At 44.1% G+C, this 22549-nt stretch overlaps 1 protein-coding gene across 4 annotated transcripts in view; it reads left to right on the top strand.

Moving 5' to 3' along the window:
• Positions 1-22549, top strand: part of magi3a (membrane associated guanylate kinase, WW and PDZ domain containing 3a) — a 133817-nt gene that overhangs the window by 107412 nt on the left and 3856 nt on the right. For 2 of the 4 annotated variants that reach the window (XM_043716342.1, XM_043716340.1), the window contains 10 exons: positions 654-685; positions 3683-3845; positions 5255-5346; positions 7246-7438; positions 10147-10356; positions 13491-13676; positions 15755-15863; positions 16175-16328; positions 18100-18243; positions 18661-18799. In XM_043716342.1, the coding sequence (XP_043572277.1) occupies positions 654-685; positions 3683-3845; positions 5255-5346; positions 7246-7438; positions 10147-10356; positions 13491-13676; positions 15755-15863; positions 16175-16328; positions 18100-18243; positions 18661-18799 (1422 nt within the window). Of the gene's footprint in view, positions 1-653; positions 686-3682; positions 3846-5254; positions 5347-7245; positions 7439-10146; positions 10357-13490; positions 13677-15754; positions 15864-16174; positions 16329-18099; positions 18244-18660; positions 18800-19168; positions 19254-22549 lie in introns of all 4 variants that reach the window. The other 2 variants (XM_043716344.1, XM_043716341.1) reach the window with 2 other exon arrangements.

Genomic DNA, 22549 nt, shown 5'->3' with positions numbered 1-22549 from the left:
CATGGGTTTAAGATTGCAAAAGAATTTGATTGCCTGCATATAGGATTGATGTTTCCACTTGAGACAAGACCAAGACTATTGACCATCAGTATATGTAATCAATCCACTAGGGCATTCAAAAAAAAACCTCTTGTTGAGATAGTGAAAGTACAGGGAATACTTCAGGTGGCTTATATGAATGCATGATAGACACGTGATAATAGAACAAATCTGGGTGATTTAAGGGTGGGAGTTTGCATTAACACTCCCAGTGTGTGACTGGGGGAGGTTCTGTACTAGAAATTCTATACAATTTCTCTGGCCTCTGATTGCAGCCCAGCACTTTCCCTTCACCATTATATTGTGAATTTGGCATCTTCAACCAGCACTTGTGTCCAAAAGTGGAAAAGCCTCAGAGACCATTGAGAGAAATTCTGTTGACTGTGTCGGAAGAGTGGAGTTGAGTTAAAATGTGGTTAGGGTTCTAGAATCCAATGTTGCTTTTCTAATGCTAAACTATACATTAATTCTTATTGTGAAGCACCCACAATAGTGTTGATGAAAGCTGTACTGTATAGTCCTGGATTCAATTTGTGGAGCAGATTGTGGCTTCAGAAGGTATTTTCCTAGTGACCTTTGTTTCATGTATTGTAATGAATTTTCTTTTTTAACAGGTCCTCCTTCACCTGCTAAAACTATAAAAACCGTAAGTTTCAGAATTTGTTTTGCTAACAGTGGGCCTTAGTGTTTGGACGTGTTCCTTCCAGTTGGATTTAACTGGAGTGTTATTTGTGTAGTTAACAGTCTCTGCATGCATAGGATTTCGCAACTAACCAAAGCCATTCTAAAAAGCAAATTAAAAATGGTAGCTGAGTTGTGTGTATGTAATCAAGTGAAGTGCTGGCCACAGTTCTTGCCTCGGATCAGAAGATTGTGTGTCGATGCTTCCAGGTTCAAGATTAAGTACAAAATACAAACTGAGAATCAGACTAGGATCCGTAATGTGACATGAAGAAAGAGCAAATTTAGGGTTAACCTTGGGCAGTTTTTTGCTAAGGAGGTGTGGCCAGTGTATAGACTGAACTTGGGTAGCTAGGTGGAGGCAGTAACCATGGAATTATTTCATTAACAGTCGAGTTAGTTTATCTTTCTGAATGAGTTAGATTGTGTCTGTCTTTGGCATGTGCAATACTGTACATGATTTCATTGTATTTTTGGCTAGATTTCAAACCAGATTCTCAAGATGATAATTCGAATGTTTTTGGCTGGCAATAAACTAAAAACTTACATTTATGTGAAAGTGAAGGACTTTGGTTTCTGGAACCATGAAGAGAAAAACAACAACATTCTAGAAAACTCCTCCATTTGTGGAGGGAGCAAGAGTTGTGTTGTAGGTCAATGATCTATTGTCAGAACTGGAAGACTTGTTGGTCTTAACTTCTTTAAAAAAACACTGAAGGAGGAAGGTCCACAGCTATCATGGAAGGCAACAGTTATTATAAAAAGGATTCTGGTGAAAGGCACAATCGTGATGGTAATAGGACAGTAACAAAATATGGGTGCAGGTCGCTGCCATATAATCAGGGTGAGGGTGGAAAAGCTATTGTGTGAATTTGGAATGTGGCAGTTAAATTAGCTCTCCTTCAATCTGTAGTAATGTTGCAGTATTTAAAGAATCTTGAAAGATAACCACCAATTCATCCACTATTTTTAAGGCAACTTCCTTAAGGACTCTGGTCAGGCCCTTTAATCCCATCAGTTTCTCCAGCACTATTACTCTACTCATACAGATTTGCTTAAGTTACTTCCTCTCACTAAACCCTGTGTTCCTGATCATTTCTGGTACGCTATCTGTGTCTTTTGTGAAGACAAAAGTGGAATATGAATTTAGTTTATCAACCATTTCTTTCTTCTCCATTATAAATATCCCCATTTATGACTGTAAAAGGCATGCATTAGTTTTCACCAAACTTTTTTCTCTTTACAGACGTATAGAAACTTGTATAGTCAGTTCTTGTATTCCCTGCAAGCTTACTCTGATACTTGATTTTCCCTTTCTGAATCAATCTCTTCTCCTCCTCCTCAGCTGACTTTTAAACTGTTCCCTATTCTCAGGTGTTTTGTCTTGACAATTTGTATGCCTTTTTTTTGCATCTAGTATGATCTATAACTTCTCTTGTAAGCCATGGCTTGGCCATCTTGTACTATTTCATTACACAGGAATAAACAGTTTTTGTTCTTCACCCAGTTGCTCTTGGAATGTTTGCCGTGGTGTATCCATTGTCATTCATTTCAGTAACATTTCCCAATCCATCACGACTAACTCACACCTCATAATCTCATAGTTTGCTTTATTAAGACTCCTGGCCATAGTCTCAGAATCTATGATCTCACTCTTCACCTTGATGACGATTTCTATCATATTATGGTTGCATATCACCAAGGGCTGTCTCACAATTACATTACGGTTTATTTGTTTCTCACTGCATAATACCCAGCCTACCTGGCCTGATCTCTAATTGGTTCCTCCTCATATTAGTCCAGAAAACCATCCCATATACACTCCAGGAATTCCTCCCTACACTGTTGTGACACCCATTTGATTCACCCAATCTATATTCAGATTAACATCATCCATAATCACAATATTCTTTACTGCATGCATTTCTAATTTCTACTTTAATGCCATTCCCAGCATCACCACTACAGTTTAATGATTTATATATCACTCCTACTAATGCTTTTTGACCCTTGGTATTTATCAGTTCTACCTGCACATATTCTGCATTGTTAGAGCTAATATCTTTCCTCAATATTTTGTTTATATCCTCTTTAACAAGTAATGTAACTCCACTGCGTTTTCCACTTTGTCCTTCCTAAGTACTGAATACTCCCAGATGTTCAGTTCCCGTCGCTAGTCACCGTGCAGCCATGTCTCCATCTGTTACCCCAACTAAATCATACCACTTTACACCTACTTGCAAGATTAATTCATCCACTTTATTTCAAATGTTCTCAGCATTCAGGTGCAAAACCTTAAGACTCATCTTTTTAGCATTTCTTGTCCCGTTCCCATTCTTTTATTTAAACACGGCTATTTTCAATTCTGGCCTTTAGTTCCTCTGCCTATCGCTTCTTTTGTTCCCCTTCTATCTGTTGGTCTTACCCTTGATTTCTGTCTCCTTGCATAAATTTCTATCCCCTGCCAATTTAGTTTAAACCCTCCCCAACCACACTAGCAAATAAACTCTCAGGGCATCTGACCCATTATGACCCATCCTCCATCTTGTTCATTCACTTAATCTGTCCATGTATCTTTGCAGCTTCTTTATGTCCTTACCTCAGCTTACCTTTCTACCTAGCCTTGTATCATCAGCAACCTAAGGTTAGTCTTTCTTTTCTGGAACTTTCTTCTGGAACTTTCATCTGGAGAAGTTGCTGATTCTTGAGACAGCAGTTAGGTTGAAGATTGAGGCTTTTGCAGCATCACCACTAAAAGGTCAGGAATTTGGGGTGAGGTGTTGACTGCTCTTTCAAGAGATAGGCTAAATAATTTACATCTGTCCTATAAGATGGTGAAATGCGGGGAGATCCTTTGACATGGGTTTACATAATTTCTCTGCATTATTTGTATTTATATAACTCCCTTGTATTTTGTAAACTTTATTAAAAACCTTTTCTATTCTCCGACTTTTCTTCCCAGACTTTAGAGCAAGAGGACAACCAACCAGGCTCTCAGAATCTCTCCCCAAGTGTTCCCATCCCTCAGCCAATGCCGTTCCCACCCAATGCTGTAAGGCCTTCCTCGCCCAAGCGTGACCCAACTGAAGTGTATGTGCAGTCCAAGACCATGTTTGACAGCAAACGTAAGTGACACGGAGTGCAGGCCATTGTGTTCTTGGTAGGAAATGGTGGTTTTGGAAATCCTTTGCTGCTGACCATCAGCAGTGTAGTCGTTTAATTGAAAAATGTCACCGGGAGATTGATGGGAATTTGTCCTATTCAATAATTATAAACTCGATCAGGTGAAACAGGTTGATGAGGAGGGATGTCTATGGCAGCTCATGTTGAGAAGCAGCAAGGTCAAATCAAATAATTAAACATTAGAATTGAAAAAGAATTGTGCACAGATGTGCTAGTGTCCAACTTGGAAATATATCACTGTTTCCCCTTAGCATCATTGGGTTAAAAACATGTAACTCCCTCCCTAAGGACATTGTGGATCTACCTACAGTACATGGATGGCAGTGGTTTAAGAAGGCAACTCACCCCCACTTTCACAAGGGCAACAAGGAACTGGCAATACATGCTAGTCAGCCAGCAACTCCCATGTGCCTTTAGTGAAAAGAAACAAAAGTCAGATTTATTCAGTTCAGTTTCCTGGGCTTTGAACTTATGCCCTGATGGTCACTGGTGCAATACTTGTGTCATTAGGTTACTGTGTGCAGTGAACTGGAAAATGCCAGGTCATAGTAATTCACCAAATGGCCTGTCTGCTTCATCTTGACTTGTTTTCAGAATATGACTTTCCAGTAACAGAGATCTGACTTTGCTTCCTTGATGCAAAATGTATTCAATAGTTGTACCACACAGACTCAGGAACATTCCAGCTTTCCCTACTAGACAATGCTGCGTTCTCCCATTGAGCAGTGTGCTAGAGGTTTGCAGCAATTGAACTGGATGTCCATCAGTTTGAAGACTAATCCTGGTCCCAATCCAGTGACTGATGATAATGCCAAAAAAACATGCTGATGCTGCCATCTAGGATCAATATTTAGACAACTAATCTGTCCAAGTGGAGAGTCAGGAGAGAAGGAAAGGAAGTAAAAACACCGATCGTTCTGAGTTAATCAGCAAACAGTCCAATTTATTGATTCTCCCCTCCAAACCAATTAAGTTTTAAATGGGCTCTGCTTTCTCTATTTGTATGTTTGTTCTCAGTGAGTTGACCATAACTAAAGGTCATGGTTTCACAGAACTCTGCCTGGTCATCTTGTGATCTGAGGACCGAGCAAATTTGCCACTAAAGCAGAGCACGGTTTTGACAGATACGTATCTTTTCTGCTGGAGCAGACTGTGCGTTCACAGTCAGCTGTGAATCCAGGCTGCAAGTGCTACACTGTCTGTGGTTCAGCGGCACGTCCTGGAAAGTGGATTCTAAGAAGCAAAAGTAATTTCTGGGTTGGTTGTGCTACATAAATATTAATTGTTTTGCACACACCTTGGGGCTCGCCGCTACACCATCTGACTCTCATCCCTGTTTATTGTCCTTCAGCCCCAAACACAAAGGACATTGACATCTTCCTGCGTAAGCTGGAGAGTGGGTTCGGATTCCGAGTGCTGGGTGGAGATGGGCCAGATACACCTGTAAGTTCCCTGCAACTCTCGAGTGTTTGCTCTTGATTTCATGTTGCTTCTAGTGCAAATTCTTGTTAATAGTGAGTGACAATAGGCTGTGGGAGGTGGCGAACCTGCACATAGATTGATACTTTTGTTGAGTTAACTGTGCTTGTGGAAATAAATGTAAAGTGCACCCGTGCTACAGTAGTTGGTGTGAGTGTTTCATAAGGACAGGAAATCTGAGTTGGAATAGATATTATGGCCCATCGAGTGGCACCCCGAATCAGTATGATCATGACTGATTGTGGGCTTCACCTCTACTTTTTCTGCTATCTTTCCATGTCCCTTGATTTGCTGAGAGACTAAAAGACAGTCTGTCACAAGTATAAGTATATTCATTGATGATGCCTCTGAGTTAGAGATGTCCAAATATTTCCACCTATTATTTAACTGGAGAGAGACTGCAAAAGTGGTGCCATACAGAGGAATCTGGCTGTTCTGGTGCAGGGAGTCCAAAACATTAGTATACAGATGCAGCTCATAACTAAGAAGACAAATTAAATTTTGGCCTTAAATCCAAGGGGTTGGGGTTGGTGTTTAAAAATAGGCAAGTCTTATAGTAACTGTGAAGAGGCCACACCTGGGTTATCGCATACAGTTTGGACTTCCTATTTAAGAAGGGGCAGTTTCGAAAAGGTGCACTAGGTTGGTTCCCTGGGATGAACAGATATAGAATCCCTACAGTGTGGAAACAGGCCCTTCGGCCCAACAAGTCCACACCGATCCTCCAAAGAGTAACCCACCCAGACCCATTCCCCTACATCTACTCCAGACTAATACACCAAACCTACACATCCCTGAACTCTATGTGCAATTTAGCATGGCCAATTTACCTAATTGCACATCTTTGGACTGTGGGAGGAAACTGGAACACCCAGAGGAAACCCTCGCAGACGCGGAGAATGTGCAAACACCACACAGTCAGTCACCCACGATGGGAATCAAACCCAGGTCCTAGCATGCTGAGGCAACAGTACTAACCACTGAGCCACCATGCTGCCCCAATCCTTGACTAATCAGCGATTGCTAAACTGGTTGTGCCTTTATTCAATAGAGTTGAGAAGAATGAGGGGTGATCTTCTTGAAATAAACAAGATTCTGAGGGGGCTTGAAAGGTTAGATGGGAAGATGTTTCCAATACTGCAGGAATCTTGAGCTAAAGACCATAGTTCAGAATATGGGAATTTCATCTTTGAGGTGAGTAAATGTCTGGAAGACTATCCCAGGAAATTGTGGAGGCTAGATCACAAAGTATTTAGAGAGGAGATTGAATTTTGGAATAAAGGAATTGAGGGCTGTGAAGAGCAAGCATGAAAGAGGAGTTGAGGTCAGGGTTGGGGGTTGGGGGTTGGGGGATGAGGGTGTGGTAGCGGTGATGCAATTAGCTAATCGCAAAGTTGAAACTGACGGATTTTTGTAGAGGAGGGTATTATTGATAAGGTTCTGAGAGGTGTACTCTAAGTTAAGATACAATCTGGCCATCCACCTTAACTACACAGCAAGCTTGGGGGGGCTCTGTTCCTGTGTGTTAGCAAACGGTATAGCCAGTCAGCTATTGCTTTCGTCACTTGTTATGTAACCGGTAGGTTAGTTCATCTAGTGACACGTACTCCACAGTAAGGATTGCGTGACTTAAGCGAGAGTGAGATTGACACAAGGGAATAAGGACCTGAAGTAGTGCGTGACTCCTGTTATTGTAATGAACTTTCTCAGTGAAAGTGTTAGAATCTCTCAGATGCTGCAATCTATTTACACCTTGCCTGTTGAATAATAAATATCTTTCACCAAGGTTTGGTTGATGCCATGTAGAATCTGAGTTAACATGAGCCTCCTTTTTTCTGCACCACCCTCATCTCACCATTTCAGGTTTTGATTGGAGCAATAATCCCACTGGGGGCAGCAGAACGTGATGGCCGCCTGCGTGTAGCTGATGAGCTGCTTTGTGTCGACGGTGTCTCTGTTAAGGGGCGATCTCATCGCTTTGTGTTGGATTTGATGCAAAATGCAACTCGAAATGGTCAGGTGTTGCTGTCAGTGAGGAGGAAGGTGCTGCCCTCTGGTGAGTGTGACCACACGGTTGATTCCCAGTTGGTGTGAACGTGGCCAGGACCTTTTCAAAACCCTTGCTGTTCCCAGGAATTTCAATTAATTCATGGGGTGAGGGCATTGTTGGCTGTCTGACATTTATTGCCCATTCCTAATTGCCCAGAGGGTAGTTGAGAGTCAACCACATTGCTGTGGGTCTGGAGTCACACGTAGACCAGACCAGGTAAGGATGTCAGTTTTCTTCTCTGAACCAGAAGAGTTATTTTTTTCTGACAACTGACAATGGATTCATGGTCATCATTAGATTCTTAATTCCAGATTTATATTGAATTCAAATTCCACCATTTGGATAGATTAGATTAAATTAGATTCCCTACAGTATGGAAACAGGCCTTTCAGCCCAACAAGTCCACACCGACCCTCTGAAGAGTAACCCACCCAGACACATTCACAAACCCTATATTTCCCCCTGACTAATGCATCTAACACTATGGGCAATTTAGCGTGGCCAATTCACCTGACCTGCACATCTTTTGGATAGTGGGAGGAAACTGGAGGATCCGGAGGAAACCCACGCAGACACTGGGAGAATGTGCAAACTCCACACACACAGTCACCCAAGGCAGGAATTGAACCCGAGTCCCTGGTGCTGTGAGGCAGCAGTGCTAACCATTGAGCCACCGTGCCACCCGTGCTATGGTGGGATTCACACCCAGGTCCCCAGAAAATTATTTGGATTTCTGGATTAATAATCTGGTGATAGCATTACCAGCTGTCGTCTACTCTGGAGGAGTGTCCCTGTTTCAAGGGGCAACCTGAGGCTTTCATTGTACAGAATGAGTCTCTCCAACTAACGTCTGGTGATTTAGTCATAGAGATGGACAGCACGGAAACGGACCCTTCAGTCCAACTCATCCATGCCAACCAAATATCCCAAATTAATCTAGTCCTATTAGCCAGTGTTTGGCCCATATCTCTCTCAACTCTTCCTATCCATGTACCAATCCAATTCCTTTTAAACATTGTAATTGTACCAGCCTCCACTACTTCCTTTGGCAGCTCATTCCATACACGGATCACCCTCTGTGAAAATGTTGCCCTTGGGTCCCTTTTAAATCTTTCCCCTCTTACCTTAAACCTACGCCCTCTAGTTTTGGACTCCCCTATCCTGGGGAAAAGATCTTGACTATTCACCCTATCCATGCCCCACATGATTTTATAAATCTCTATAAGGTCATCCCTCAGCCTCTGATGCTCCAGGGAAAACTGCCCCAGCCTAATCAGCCTCTCCCTATTGCTCAAACCCTCCAACCCTGGGAAATCCTCATAAATCTTTTCTGAACCCTTTCAAGTTTCACAACTCCTTTCTGTATGCATGCAGTGCTCCAAAACTGGCTGAACCAATGTCCTCTACAGCAGCAACGTGACCTCCCCACTCCTATACTCAGTGCAATGACCAATAAAGGAAAGCATACCAAGTGCTTTCTTCACTATCCTATCCACCTGAGACTCCACTTTCAAGAAACTATGAACCTGCTCTCCAAGGTCTCTTTATTCAGCAACACTCCCCAGGGCCTTACCATTAAGTGTGTAAGTTCTGCCCTGATTTGCCTTTCTAAAATGCAACACCTCACATTTATCTAAATTAAGTTCTTACTGCCACTTCTCAGCCCATTGGCCCATCTGATCAAGATCCCATTGTAATCTGAGATTACCTCGTTCAGTATCCACTACATCTCCAATTTTGGTGTCATCTGCAAACATTCTAACTAAATCTCCTAAGTTCACATCCAAGTCATTTATATAAGTGACAAAAAGCAGTGGACCCAGCAATGGTCCTTGTGGCATATCACTAGTCATCGGCCTAAGGCAACCCTCTGCCACCACCCTCTGATTTCTATCTTCGAGCCAGTTCTGTATCCAAATGGTTAGTTCTCCCTGAATTCCATGAGATCTAACTCGCCAACAAGTCTGCCATGAGCAATCTTGTTGAAAGCCTTACTGAAGTGATCAATAAACACGTAGAAATTAATCTCCACCCTGAAGTAAGATTAAGTGATCTGAGCTTCCGTTAAGCACCATGAGCTTGACATGATTTAAACACACAACCTTCTGATGTAGAGTCAGATGCAGTACTGTTGTGCCACAAGCTCATCCCTAAGTTGAAAAGGTTTGAATCATGGAATTGTGCAACTCAGGATCTGCCAGGTGTGCCAAGTCCGACTTCTTTGCTCTAAATCAGTAGAATCATTATGGTCACCAAGTCCTCCCTCATACAGTATTCAACTTGGAAATTTACCAACCTTAACCTTGCAATTGCTGGCTCAAAACTCTAGAATCCTGTCCCCATCACTTCAGGATGAGACCCATCACTGTTTCTAGGCAGTGAAAAGTGGTATTAAAGCAAGCAGGTGAAAATAATGACTTTCAAAAAGGGGTTGGGTATTTAGTTGAAAGGGAAATGATTGGAGTAAAGAGTAAGGGAGAGGGTCTAACAAACTCGTACAGCGCTACCCAACGATTCAACAAAATGTTTATTTGTGATGTGTGTATCCTGAGAATGAATAGTAGACATAAAAGACATTTCAGCTGAGTGTGAATGAGCCATGTTGGTCAGATGCAGACTGCATTGTACTAGCCCGGGATGAAGGAAGCTTTCCCCTTTTTGGGGAAATTTTGGGGCCATCCTCTCTCTCTAACTCTCCTGTCTTTGTGTGACAGAGGACCTTCGTGACTCCAGTCGGGATGAGAATGCAGAAGCTGCAGAGAATGGCCCATCTGGGATAAATCACACTGAGCTTGTGAACAAGCCCCTACAGGGTCACACCCCAGCAGAGTCCCCACAATCATATGACATTGTCCTACAGCGGAAGGAGACGGAGGGTTTTGGATTTGTCATCATCACCTCGAAGAACAGACACCCCACTGTGGGTGAGTAAGTTGATGGTTGCTAAGGGAGACAGGCAGTGAGGATGACATAGACCACACAGGTCTGCTCAGCACAAAATAGCATCAATTCCTTGGGTTTTGCAGCTCACTGGGCTACGAGTTGTGACCTCCAATGCTAGTCTAACGCCTCTCCTTCATGTTTGAAACTATTCTCTCATTGGCTATTTAGGCTTGTAGGTGTTACAATGAAAACCCAATTCTGTCATTACGTGCAATCGATGTCCAGCAGATGTCAGTGGCAGGTTACCAGGCGTAAGAACCTAATTGATCTATATGGTTCATTGTTGCCTCACACGATCTCATCTACATCTAAGGAGGTAGTTGCAGGTTAGTTAAATGGAGTAAATAACTGCAGATGTTGGAGTCTGTACTGAAAACAACAAAAAGCTGTTGGGTTGTGCAACAATTAATAAAACAGTTGTCCAGTCACTTCCTGCATAAAGGTTCCAACAAAATAGCAGTGATTAATTGAAAAGACACATCATGGTCAGATATTTGAGCATCTGAATTGGGAGCTGAAGTAGACTATTCAGCCCCTTCAACCTGCTCTCCCATTCAGTAAAATCGGAATTTCCTTATTCTTTCTTACTTCCAATACTCTTAGATCCTTGTTGGGAAGGGAATCAGTTTACTTCCAACTCTAAAATATTCAATGACTTTGCCTCCTCTACCTATTAAGTCATTTATTCCAAAGTTACGCAGAAGTTTAAGAGAACCTTCTGCTAATCTATCTTGAAAGAATGGTCCCTAATCTTAACACACGGTCACCTCATCGTGAACTAACCCACAAGAGGAAACATGCTTTGCCGCATGCACCTTGTCGAAACCATTCAGTATCTGTGACTCCTGCTCTGTCCCCATCCTTTTAAAATTGTTTTATCACCACCTGCGACCCCCTCCCCCCCCAAACTCAGTTTATTACCCCACACTCGTGGGGAGTGACAAGGAGGAAGAAACTCAGCACTGTCTCTCCCTACTCCTTGTGGGACATAGCAGGCAAGTCCCCAGGCATGACCATCAGATGTCAGATTAACTGAAAACTCATCAGAGGGGAAAAATGTTCACAATCTACAGATATAGTTGTCTATGAGTGAAAGTAAAAAGACTGGACTAAATGCACAGAGCAAAGTAACAGCAACCTTGGAGTCAACAACACAAACAGGAGTTGATGGAAAAACTCAAGTCTGACAGCATCTGTGGGGAGAGAACAGACTTAATGTTTTCAGGTCCAGTGACGCTCCTTTAGAACTGATTTTTTTTTTAGTGCAGATGATAGGGTGAGGGAAGGGGGTACAGAGTAGATGATAGTTGAATATAGAGCCAAAAGAGAGACAAGAACAGTTGGACAAGAGAGTGGACAGCGATCAGCCTGGGAGAGTGAATAGCTGCTGGTTGGGATTGTTCGTGGCTAGCAGTGGGTAGTGTGTAATAGCTGATCATGTGATAACAAGGTCTGGTGTGTGAGGTTTGGGCAAAGAATATGAGAAGATGCCTCAAGCCCTTAATATTGAGTTCAGAAGGCTGTAGTGTTCCCAACTGGAAAATGAAGTGCTGTTTTTCCAGCCTGTGCTGATCTTCACTGGAGTACTGCAGCAAGCCTGGGACAGAGATGTTGGCCAGGGAACACAGTGGTGTATTGAATTGGCAGGCAACTGGAAGCTCAGGGTCTTTATTGCAGGCAGAATGTACATGTTCAGCAAAGCGGTCACCCAGTCTACACTTTATTTCCGCAGTGTAAAGGAGACCACATTGTGAGCAGAGGATGCCTTGGACTAGATTGAGGGCAGTGCAGGTAAAGCGCTGCTTCGCCTGGAAGGTGTGTCTCGGTCCTTGGCAACTGAGGAGGGAGGAAGTAAATGGGCAAGTGTTAGACCTTCTGCAGTTGCAGGCGAAAGTGCAGGGCAAGGAGAGTGGGGGAATGGATGTATATGTATGTGGGGGGAGATGGGGGTGGAATGTGGACGTGAGGAGTGGGAGGGAACGGTCCTTGCGGAAGAGGAGGGGCTTATCCGTTGAGTGGTGGCATTCTGCTGGAGATGGAAGTGGTGGTGGCTAATGATCCTCTGGATGTGGATGCTGGTGGGATGGTAGGTGAGGACAAGAGGATTCCTATCATTATTGCAGGAGGGAAGAGAAGAGGGAAGGGCTGAAGTGCGGGAGATGGATCAGGCTCGACTGAGAGTCCTGCCAACTATATGGTGCTGAGGAGTCCTTGGTTGAGGAAGAAGGTGATCACTTCAGAGGCCTCTTTGACAAAGTTAGCATCATCAGAACAGCTGCAACAGAGGAACTGAGAGAATGGAGTCTTTACAGGAAACAGGATTTATAGTCAAGGTAACTGTGGGAGTCGTTTGGTTTGTAGTGGATATTGGTGACCAGCATATTCCCAGCAATGGAAACAGAGATGTCGAGGAAGGGAGAAGTCAGAGATGGACCAATGAAGGTGAGAGCAAATTGGAAGCAAAATTGATAAACTTTTCCAATTCTGCACGAGGAAGGGTAGTAGCACTGATGGTATCATCGATATACCAGAGAAAGAGTAGCGGGTTTGGGCTGGAATTGGGCTGGAATTGGACTGGAACAGGAATGTTCTACGTTCCCCACAAAGAGTCTGTCATAATTCTGTCCCATGCAGATACCCATAGCCAGCCCTATGACCTGAACAGCCTTTGAGTAATCAATAAAAATAACCAAAACGGAACAAATAATCACTATGATGATTGTTGGCACAGAACTACAGATGATTGAAGTCCAGATGGAGACTTGTAAAAATGTTCATGCAGCTCCCTCACACTGTCACTCAACAGCAGGACTTGTGTTACTGACTGAGCAGCAGCAGAAATATAGTCATGTCTTTGTGACCTCTAAACTCAGGTGTGCCAATGCAATCCTGGCAGGTCTCCCACAAGCTTTCTCTTCAATTCCCACCACCCCCTCTCCCGCCTCTCCTCTCTTTCTCCCCCCGCCCTTCCAAAGAACCTTTGAAAGAGGAAATGTTCTCAGAGTTCTCATCAAAATGATCTGGGTTTAATTTTATGGTTTTGTCCCTAATTCTGGATCCTTAAATCTCTGCTCTGAATCTCATTAACCCGCTCCTGTTACTACTTTGTCCACAGCAGTGCCACATAAAATTGGCCGCATTATTGAGGGGAGTCCGGCTGATCGCTGTGGGAAGCTGAAGGTGACTGACAGAATCTCAGCAGTGAACGGCCAGTCCATCGTCCAGATGCCCCACCATGACATTGTGCAGCTGATCAAGGACGCGGGTCAGACGGTCACGCTCACCGTCACTCCTGAAGAAGGTACTCATCCAGAAGTTGTAAGGCACATCTCACCTTAAGATGGTCTGGGGCCTGTTGTGATCCTTGTGATTTGTGTGACACACAGCCTGTCTCAGCTAATCTGCGAGTACCTGCTATTGCTGAAACCATGGCATCACGGGCCCTGAGTTGGGGGTCATCCACCAGTGAGAGGACAGCACAAAGTCCCTTTCCTAAAACCCAGGCCCTGTGTAATTGAAATGGGACAAATCAGTGAGTGAGAAATGCCCAAATGCATGGGGCGGAGTTCCTTTGGGTTTTGGCCCTGGATTATTGATTTAATGATAACTAACTCTAGAAAGTTAAAAATCACACAACACCAGGTTATAGTCAAACAGGTTTAATTGGAAGCACTAGCCTTCAGAGCTGCTCCTTCATCAGGTGGTTGTGCACAAGGAGCAGCGCTCCGAAAGCTACTGCTTCCAATTAAACCTGTTGGACTATAACCTGGTGTTGTGTGATTTTTAACTTTGTACGTCCCAGTCCAACACCGGCATCTCCAAATCAGTTCTAGAAAGAGTCACTTTCATTACCTAATCTTTCAAAACAAGATAATGTAACCTTGACATGTTTTAATTCGGCAAAAGCTGTAAAGAGCTTGAAACACATTTAATTGTAAATAAAGACTGGAAAACAATTGATAACATTTCAGGGTTGGATTCCAAGGGCTAAGTTACAGTCACAGGTCTGATTGTAACTGTTTTCTAGTTTGTGTTTATCAAGATCATGTGATAGTATTTTGAACTTTGGACACAATAGGTTGTTTTGCTCACTCTAGTCATGGTTGGCAGAGGTTGGGTGTGGCCTATGGCTCTGACGGTGCTTCTGCCAGCTCTATCCTTTTAAAGAGTCTTGCTGAGGCATTGTGACCAGTCTCGTTTTTCCCTACACAATGTAAGCATTGCAATTTGCAAAGCTAGCTTTTCATGGTGCCCCTCGGGTTTTGAGGAATGTTGGTGCCTGGAGAGTAAACAACATTGTCTAGATGCCAAATCAAGGTTACCACAACCAGAGGCAAGAAAGAAACATAATGTTCTGTTGAGGGGATGTGTTTGACATGCTCAAAGTATTGTAAACTAGCTGATGGCCAGTGATGCACTTTTAAAATACAGAAGACATGGAATGTAATTTGGGGACAGCACTGTCCTCTGGACAGAAGGCAATATATAACAGGTAATCTGTCTTTTGTGATGTTGGTGGAGGGTGAAATATTGTCCAGGAGACAAAGTAACTTCCAGCACATCTCTGAACAGTTGCTGTGGGATTGTTTGTTAATGTCTGCCTGAGAAGGCTTCTGTTTAACATGCATTCAAGTCAGCAAGTCCAGAAGAAAAGCACTTCCTCAGCACTGCTTTGAAATGTCAACCAGGGTGATGTGCTGAAATTTCTGGATTGACATTTGAATTTAAACCTTCACAGAAAATTCCCAAGCGTGCAACCTCAGCTCCACATCTGAGTACTGGCTGATGTTGAGGCATTGTTCCCGTAATGTGTGCTGACCATCTTTAGCTCTGTCTGAGTGACACTGCCTATTTGGGATCGGATTGAATTGAATATTTTATTGCCACGGGTTTTGCTGTAAAGTGAAGTGAAAGGTTTATGCAGTCGCCATGCATCAGCGCAATTCTCAATAACTTAAAATAAAAAGATTTTTGCTGGTTTAAAAACTGGAATGAGGTGTCATCATCACAGGGGTCTTGGAACCAGGCAGAGGCACCCCTTCGTTCTCAGTGGGACGAGAATCAGGTTCCTGGGGTGACAAGCTGGTGCCTTAGCCAGTTTAACCTGATGAGCCACCAGAATGAAGCATGGTTCTGTAGTGCAGTGCAGCTTGTTGAGAATTGATACCCTTCTGCTGAGAGAAGCCATGGCTTATTCCCTGGATTGTAACCTGGGTTTGGGACGTGGGGCTTTTCACTGACCAGACTCCGACCCTTCCTGGCAGGTGTGCAAACTCCTGACCACTGCCTTCTATTGTTACGAGGCACTGAGCCCCAAGCCTATGCTGCTCAGAGGAGCTGTCAATCGTTCAACTTGTTGATTTTTATCTTTCCTTTGAGATGTGACTGGCCCCCCCTCAGGAGACAGCTCGGCGCGACAGAGCCCAGCCCTACAGCACAAATCCATGGCACGGACCCCAGCAGTATCCAGTCCAACGGCTGACAACAGGTGAGCACACAAGGTGGCTATAAGGATGTGCTAACTGGGTGCTGGTAAAGGCCAAGAAGAACAAAGGGTTTGATGGTGGTGAGGGAGGAATGGGGATGCACGGGGGTGGGGGCTGATGCTGGGAGAAAGCCTTCAGACACTATTTTACTGAAGCAGAAGTTGGGTAAATGAGGCTCGTCTCTAATGTCTCCTGTGATTGTCCTTTCCATTTCCCTGGTAATGGGGGGGCGCGGGTACGAAACAGGAAATTGTTGATGCCGTGGTAAATGTGTGTGGGAAAGGAAGGGCCTCATAAGCGCTTTGTTTAACAGTAAGACGGATGGAGATGAAAAGAGCAGTGGACAGACTGCAGGATGTGACTATGTGAAGCCTCCAGCTTTGGACTACAGACAGACTCCATCTGAGCAATACCATCAGCCAACAGCTGACAGAGAGACGCGGGCTGCAGGCAGCAGGCTCTCCCAGGTACGGCTAAAATTGTTTGCTGTAATGCAGGTGAATGAGGGAAGTTTTTTCAATGTTTGAGGCCTCTGTAATATTAAGCACTTCCTTCCAAATTCTATTTGCCCATGACCTCCCCAAGCTCTTCTGCTCAGAACATAGGTAACTGCATCTGGGTTGGCACGGTAGCTCAGCGGTTAGCATTGCTGCCTCTCAGTGCCCGGGTCCCAGGTTCAATTCCAGCCTTTGCTGACCAGCTGTGTGAAGTTGGCACATTATCCCCGTGTCTGCATGGGTTTCCTCCAGGTTGCTCCAGCTTCCTCCCATAGTTCAAAGATGTGCGGGTTGTGTGGATTGGTAAATGCAGGGTCAGCTCTGGGTAGGATGCCCTTTGGGGGGTCAGCGTGGCCTCAATGGGCCAAATAGCCTGTTTCCACACTTAGGGATTCTATGAATTCATCACTTTTGGTATATTCAAGCCTCCAAGTCCTTTATTTTGCATTGTGCAAATATGATTCTTCATTGAAATTGCCCAAAGGTTCAAAAGAAAGGAAGTTACATAAATTCTTAAATCCCTGGTTAGTTCCCAGTTGGAGTATTGAGGTAATTCTTGGCTCCATACTTTAGGAATGATTGGAAAGGTGCAGAGGAGATTTTATTTGAAGGGTGCAGTGATTCTGTGGGCATGTTTGTATGTTTCCTCTTGGAGGAGAGAAGGTGAAAGGGTTTACAGAGAATGTTCAAATCATGAAGTAATTTCTAAAGAATTTTAAATAAGGGAAGCTATTTCCACTGGAGGGAGAAAACAGAATTAGTGGAATTGGTTAAAAAATTGTAGTGAGTCATCGTGTCTTGGAAAGTACTGCATGTAAGGATGATTGTGAATTATATTATTCAAAAGGAATCAGGATAAATGTTTTCTTTCAAGGGGAAAGAGCAGAGAAGCTGCACTAATTGAATAACGCTCTTGAAGACAATGGGCTTTAAGATTAGAATAGATTAGATTCCCTACAGTGTGGAAACAGGCGCTTCAGCTCAACCAGTCCACATCGACCCTCCGAAGAGTAACCCACCCAGGTCCATTTCCCTCTGACTAATGCACCTAACACTATGGGCAATTTAGCATGGCCAGTTCACCTGACCAGTACATTTTTGGACTTTGTGTGGGAAAAAACTGGACCACCCGGAGGAAACCCATGCAGACACGGGGAGAATGTGCCAACTCCACACAGCTCGTCGCCAAAGGCTGGAATCGAACCTGGGACCCTGGTGCTGTGAGGCGATAGTGCTAACCACTGAGTCACTGCCACCCCAATCACCTTGTGCTCTTAAATTCTATTTTAACCACGATGCAATATTTAATGAGAACTTGTTAGCACTGGAACAATATTTAGAACATTAAATTCAAATGCCAAACACTACTTATAATTTAATTTTACTTTTGAAAGTTTTTCTCCTTAAATCAAGTTGTCAAAGCGATTGTGAAGCTGTCAGATTGTCATAAAATCCACTACTTCCCTAATATTTAAAGAAAGGAAATCCACTGGCCTTGCCTACTCCTGGCATTACATGTGATTCCTGTGCCTCGCCTGAGGTGTTTGACGTGTAACTGCACTCTCAAACGGCCTAATGGGCAGTAACTGCCACTGATAGCCATGTTCTGAGGGTGTTATAGTATTTTAGTCTGTGTTTTAGCTGCACTGGCACCACCCAGTGAATTACTCCTACTCCAGGGTTTCAAGACCTTGTTATTTGTTTTCATCCTCTCTCTAATCTTTTGTGTGTTTCCAAATAGAACTCTGATTGCTTCTCTGTGGAACTGGAGAGGGGTCCCCGAGGGTTTGGCTTCAGTGTTCGTGGAGGCAAGGAATACAGCATGGGCCTCTTTATACTCCGCCTGGCAGAAGGTGGTGCTGCATTACTCGATGGCAGGATCCATGTAAGTGTCCCCTTGTTAGTCTGGCCTAGTAATGGAGGAGTGGGGTAGGTCATCATGCCACTTGCTGTGTTTTGTGGCAATGGCATTTTATGGTAGTCCATTCATTGAGATGGTTTTACTATGGGATGGGAAGAGAAACAGATCACACCCCTCATCACGTGAACAAAGATGGGGTTTGGTGTGAGGAGACATGAGGAAGATGGCATAAAGGGAATCAAAGTGTGAAAAATGATTTGTTTTTTTAATGGGACGTTTGCAGCGCGCCCTGCCTCACTGTCTAGCAATCTCCTTCTCCCACCTCGACTGAGCTGCCCCTCCGTTCCCTTGATGCCTCTCCCTTTTCTTGCCCCCATTCACAACAGCCCCCAGTTGCCACAGTCCAAGATGTGATTGTTTTTTCTCCTCCTTCTCTTGCAGGTCGGTGACCAGATTGTTGAAATTAATGGCGAATCTACTCAAGGGATCACACACAAACGAGCCATCGAGTTGATTCAGTCTGGAGGGAGGAGAGTGCACCTCGTGCTGAAGCCAGGCATAGGTCAGGTGCCTGACTTTGGTGGGTTTCCCTATGAATCTTAATTTTTCAGACCAAATTCCTGTAATGTGTTAAGTGATGGGCATTGGGAGTGGTGAAGAGAGTAATAGTGAAGCAGTAATTGTGCCCCTTTTGCAATTCAAACCCAGTTCCTGAAACGGGGCTGAATGCTGTTTCCTCTATGGCAGTAATTTCTATAAAATTCTGTTTGAGACCTCTCTGAATCACTGCCCTCCCTCTACCCCTTCCCCGCCCCGGTCTGCGTGTCTGTCCGTCTCTTCAACCTACTCTTGGCCACTGGCTTTGCAGAAATGTAATCTTCTGTGGAACTTATTTTTTATTCTCATAGTTACATTTAGTCCTAGGCTTCTCCCTCCTCCCCCTCTCTAGGAATGGCACCTTGCAGCCTCTCCACCTGTACGACACACGAGCAGCGTTGAGGCTTCCCATCTCCTCTCGTCTCTCCTGGGACCTGGTAAATCTGCATGTCTTTTACTTGGTTTTATTCAGACTTTCAAAACCTTATTTTTGCAATTTTGATTCAGTCATGAACCTTGCTCTTTTTCCCTCCCTCCCTGACACCTTTTTGGAGGGGGTGGGGGGATGTGGGTTTTCGATGGTGACAAGCAGCTCTCACCAATTGTGCAGCTTTGAATTTAACCACAATTTCAGGATTTAATATGAGCACTGGCCAACTTGGAAATTCTGAAATTGTGGCTTGAGGTTTCATATTGTGTCAGGTCAGTGACTGTGAGATGAATCTGAACTGTGGATCTGTCAAAACCACCATCCCTAACCCCTCATTTTCCTTTTTATTCTTTCACTTGTTTTCCCTTGCATGCCTCTCACTGTTTCTCTCTTTCTTTGCCTGTGCTCATGGTCACTCTGCTTCTCTTTCTTGCTTGCTTGGGCTCCTCTTCTCCCTCATCCCCACAGCTTTCTAGTGGAGCTCTGCTGATCAGTTTGAAACTCCCGAGCTGATGATTTCTAGTGTCATAGTTCAGAACTCCAGTCAACAATCTAACTTGGCTAGAGTACAATTCGCACATTATGGACCACACCCTGACCCCTGGATGTCCCAAAGTACTTTGCAACCAGTAGAAGACACTTTCTTGAAGAGTGATCAATGTAGTAATTCAGGAAATGCATCAGCCAGTTGTGTATAATACGGTCCCACAATGTTTTTAGTGATGTTAACTGAGAAATAAATGGTAGTCAGGGTTGACCTGTTCTTCAAAGCAATGATGTGGCATTTTATCTCCGTTGAAACCAAAGTGGCAGCAGCCAGAGTAGATGGAAAGATGTTTCCACTTTGGGAGGCAAGACCTCAGCAAAAAATACAAGTTAGTCACTAACCAATCTGTTTGGGAATCTAGAAGAAGAACTCCTTTATCCAGTGAGTGGTTAGACTATAAAATGTAGAAGTAGGCCATTCAGCCCATTGATTCTGCTCCAACACGGTGGCACAGTGGTTAGCACTGCTGCCTCACAGCGCCAGAGACCCGGGTTCAATTCCCGCCTTAGGCGACTGACTGTGTGGAGTTTGCACGTTCTCCCCGTGTCTACGTGGGTTTCCTCTGGGTGCTCCGGTTTCCTCCCACAGTCCAAAGATGTGCAGGGTCAGGTGAATTGGCCATACTAAATTGCCTGTAGTGTTAGGTAAGGGGTAAATGTAGGGGTATGAGTGGGTTTCGCTTCGGCGGGTCGGTGTGGACTTGTTGGGCCGAAGGGCCTGTTTCCACACTGTAATCTAATCTAAATCTAAATCTATGTCATGGTTGATCTGATTAATCCTCAGCTCCACTTTCCCTCCTTTTCCCTACAACTCTTGATTCCTTTGCAACTTGAAAACTTCTGTCAGCTGTGAATGTACTTTATGATCCAGGTAAAGAATTCCACAGATTAACTCTGAGAAAAAAAATTCTCATCTTTCTTAACTGGGTGACCCATTACTCTGCAGTAATGCCCTCTGGGTGACCCTTCACTCTGCGATCATGCCCTCTGGGTGACCCTTCACTCTGCGATCATGCCCTCTGGGTGACCCTTCACTCTGCGATCGTGCCCTCTGGGTGACCCTTTAGTCTGCGATCGTGCCCTCTGGGTGACCCTTTAGTTTGTGGTCATGCCCTCTGGGTGACCCTTTACTCTGTGGTAATGCCCTCTGGTCCTAGCTTCTCCCACAACAGGAAACAACCCCTCCACATCTAGCCTGTGAATCTTGTGTGTTTCAAAGGATGTAACATGTTCTTCTTTACTCCTGTGAGTACAGGCCTGATCTGTTCAATCTCTCCTCCTGTGAGTGTTAGCATTGGAATCTCATTACCAAAAGGTGTGGCTGAAGTAATTACAAATACTTCATTTAAGGGGAACTATATAAGCCAGGAAGGGTGAAGAGTGTAGAAGGACATGCTGAAGGGTGAGTTGGGAAGGGATAGATAGAGGCTGCTGTGCGGCATGAGACCAAATGACCTGACCCTGTGCTGGAAACATACAGTGAGCAGATTGATCATCTGTAGTTGGGACTGACTGGCATCCAGCCTCATTCACACCGAAACATCAAACCATGTCTACGCACAACACTGCCTTCATTATTGTGAATTGACAGACGCAGGGTAGCCTGTATGTAAGCCTGTCCTGATGATAGGAAACTACTTGAGAGAATTAAAGTAAATAAAAGCTGTAGCATGACCTGGTAATCTAATAAGAGGTGCCCCATCAAGGGAGGTTATTAGAGGGCGACAGTCACTCTCCCCTTCCTTTAGAGCAAGAAGTCAGTGAGATAACTTGACCCTGTTACTGCTGCTCTGTCACAGTCAGCCTTGGCTATCCCCCATACTCTCAATGATCCTCACAACTTACACCCTATAAACTTGAAATTATCCATAACTCGTGCCAAGACACATACTCCCCTCATCTGTTAAACTCACTGAACTGCACTTACTGCTGGCCTGACAGTACCCCAGTTTTAAATTCATTTTAAATCCCTTAACAGACCTGTCCTTCCTATCTCTATAACTTGTACACCATCCCTTCAACTGTATTAAATTACTGTATCTCTGACCTCAGCCTTTGGCTTGGGCCTTAGGTCTGGAATTACTTTCTACCCCTCTCTCTGTCTTGCCTTTAAGACCAATCAAAATTCTGTCACTTTTCCTGATATTTCCTTACGTGGCTAGTGACTAATTTCACCTGATAAAGTCCCTGTTGAAGAGCTTGGGACATTTTACTGCTTTAAAGGCACGATATAAATGTGACTTGTTTAGCCTCCAGCAGGTAGGATCGGTAGAAGGCAAACTAAATAAACCAGAAGTCTAAGACTTGAGTTGCTAATTTGAGATTTGCATTTGTACTTAATTCCTGAGGAAACCTGCTCCCAGCAGCCTACATTCTAACAAGGCAGTTATTGTTTACTGCTGAATTAACATGATCAGGTACATTGCAACTCTGAGAGAATCCTTTGTCCTGATGTGTGATTTTCCCAACTCTCCAAACCCCCTTGTTTTCAGCCGGTTCTCGTTGTAGGTGCTGTTGAAGTCTACTTGAATGATCGTTGTTTCACCGTACGCTGGCTGGATAGGACTGTTCAGTACATGCTTTAATGGGCCAATCTATTAAACATTGTAGCAGAAGACCATTCATTGACTCAAGCCTGTTGTGCCACTGTCAGTCCTGGCTGATCATCTACCTCAATGTCACTTTCCTAGACTCTCCCTGTTTCTTTGATGTCATTTGTTTCCTATTGATTTCCACCTTGAACATTCTCAATGATTG

The sequence above is a fragment of the Chiloscyllium plagiosum genome, chromosome 26 (genome assembly GCF_004010195.1).
Source record: "Chiloscyllium plagiosum isolate BGI_BamShark_2017 chromosome 26, ASM401019v2, whole genome shotgun sequence".
In the NCBI taxonomy this organism is placed as follows: domain Eukaryota; kingdom Metazoa; phylum Chordata; class Chondrichthyes; order Orectolobiformes; family Hemiscylliidae; genus Chiloscyllium; species Chiloscyllium plagiosum.
The sequence above is the reverse complement of the archived record's forward strand: the minus strand, read 5'-3'. Positions and strand labels throughout refer to the sequence as shown.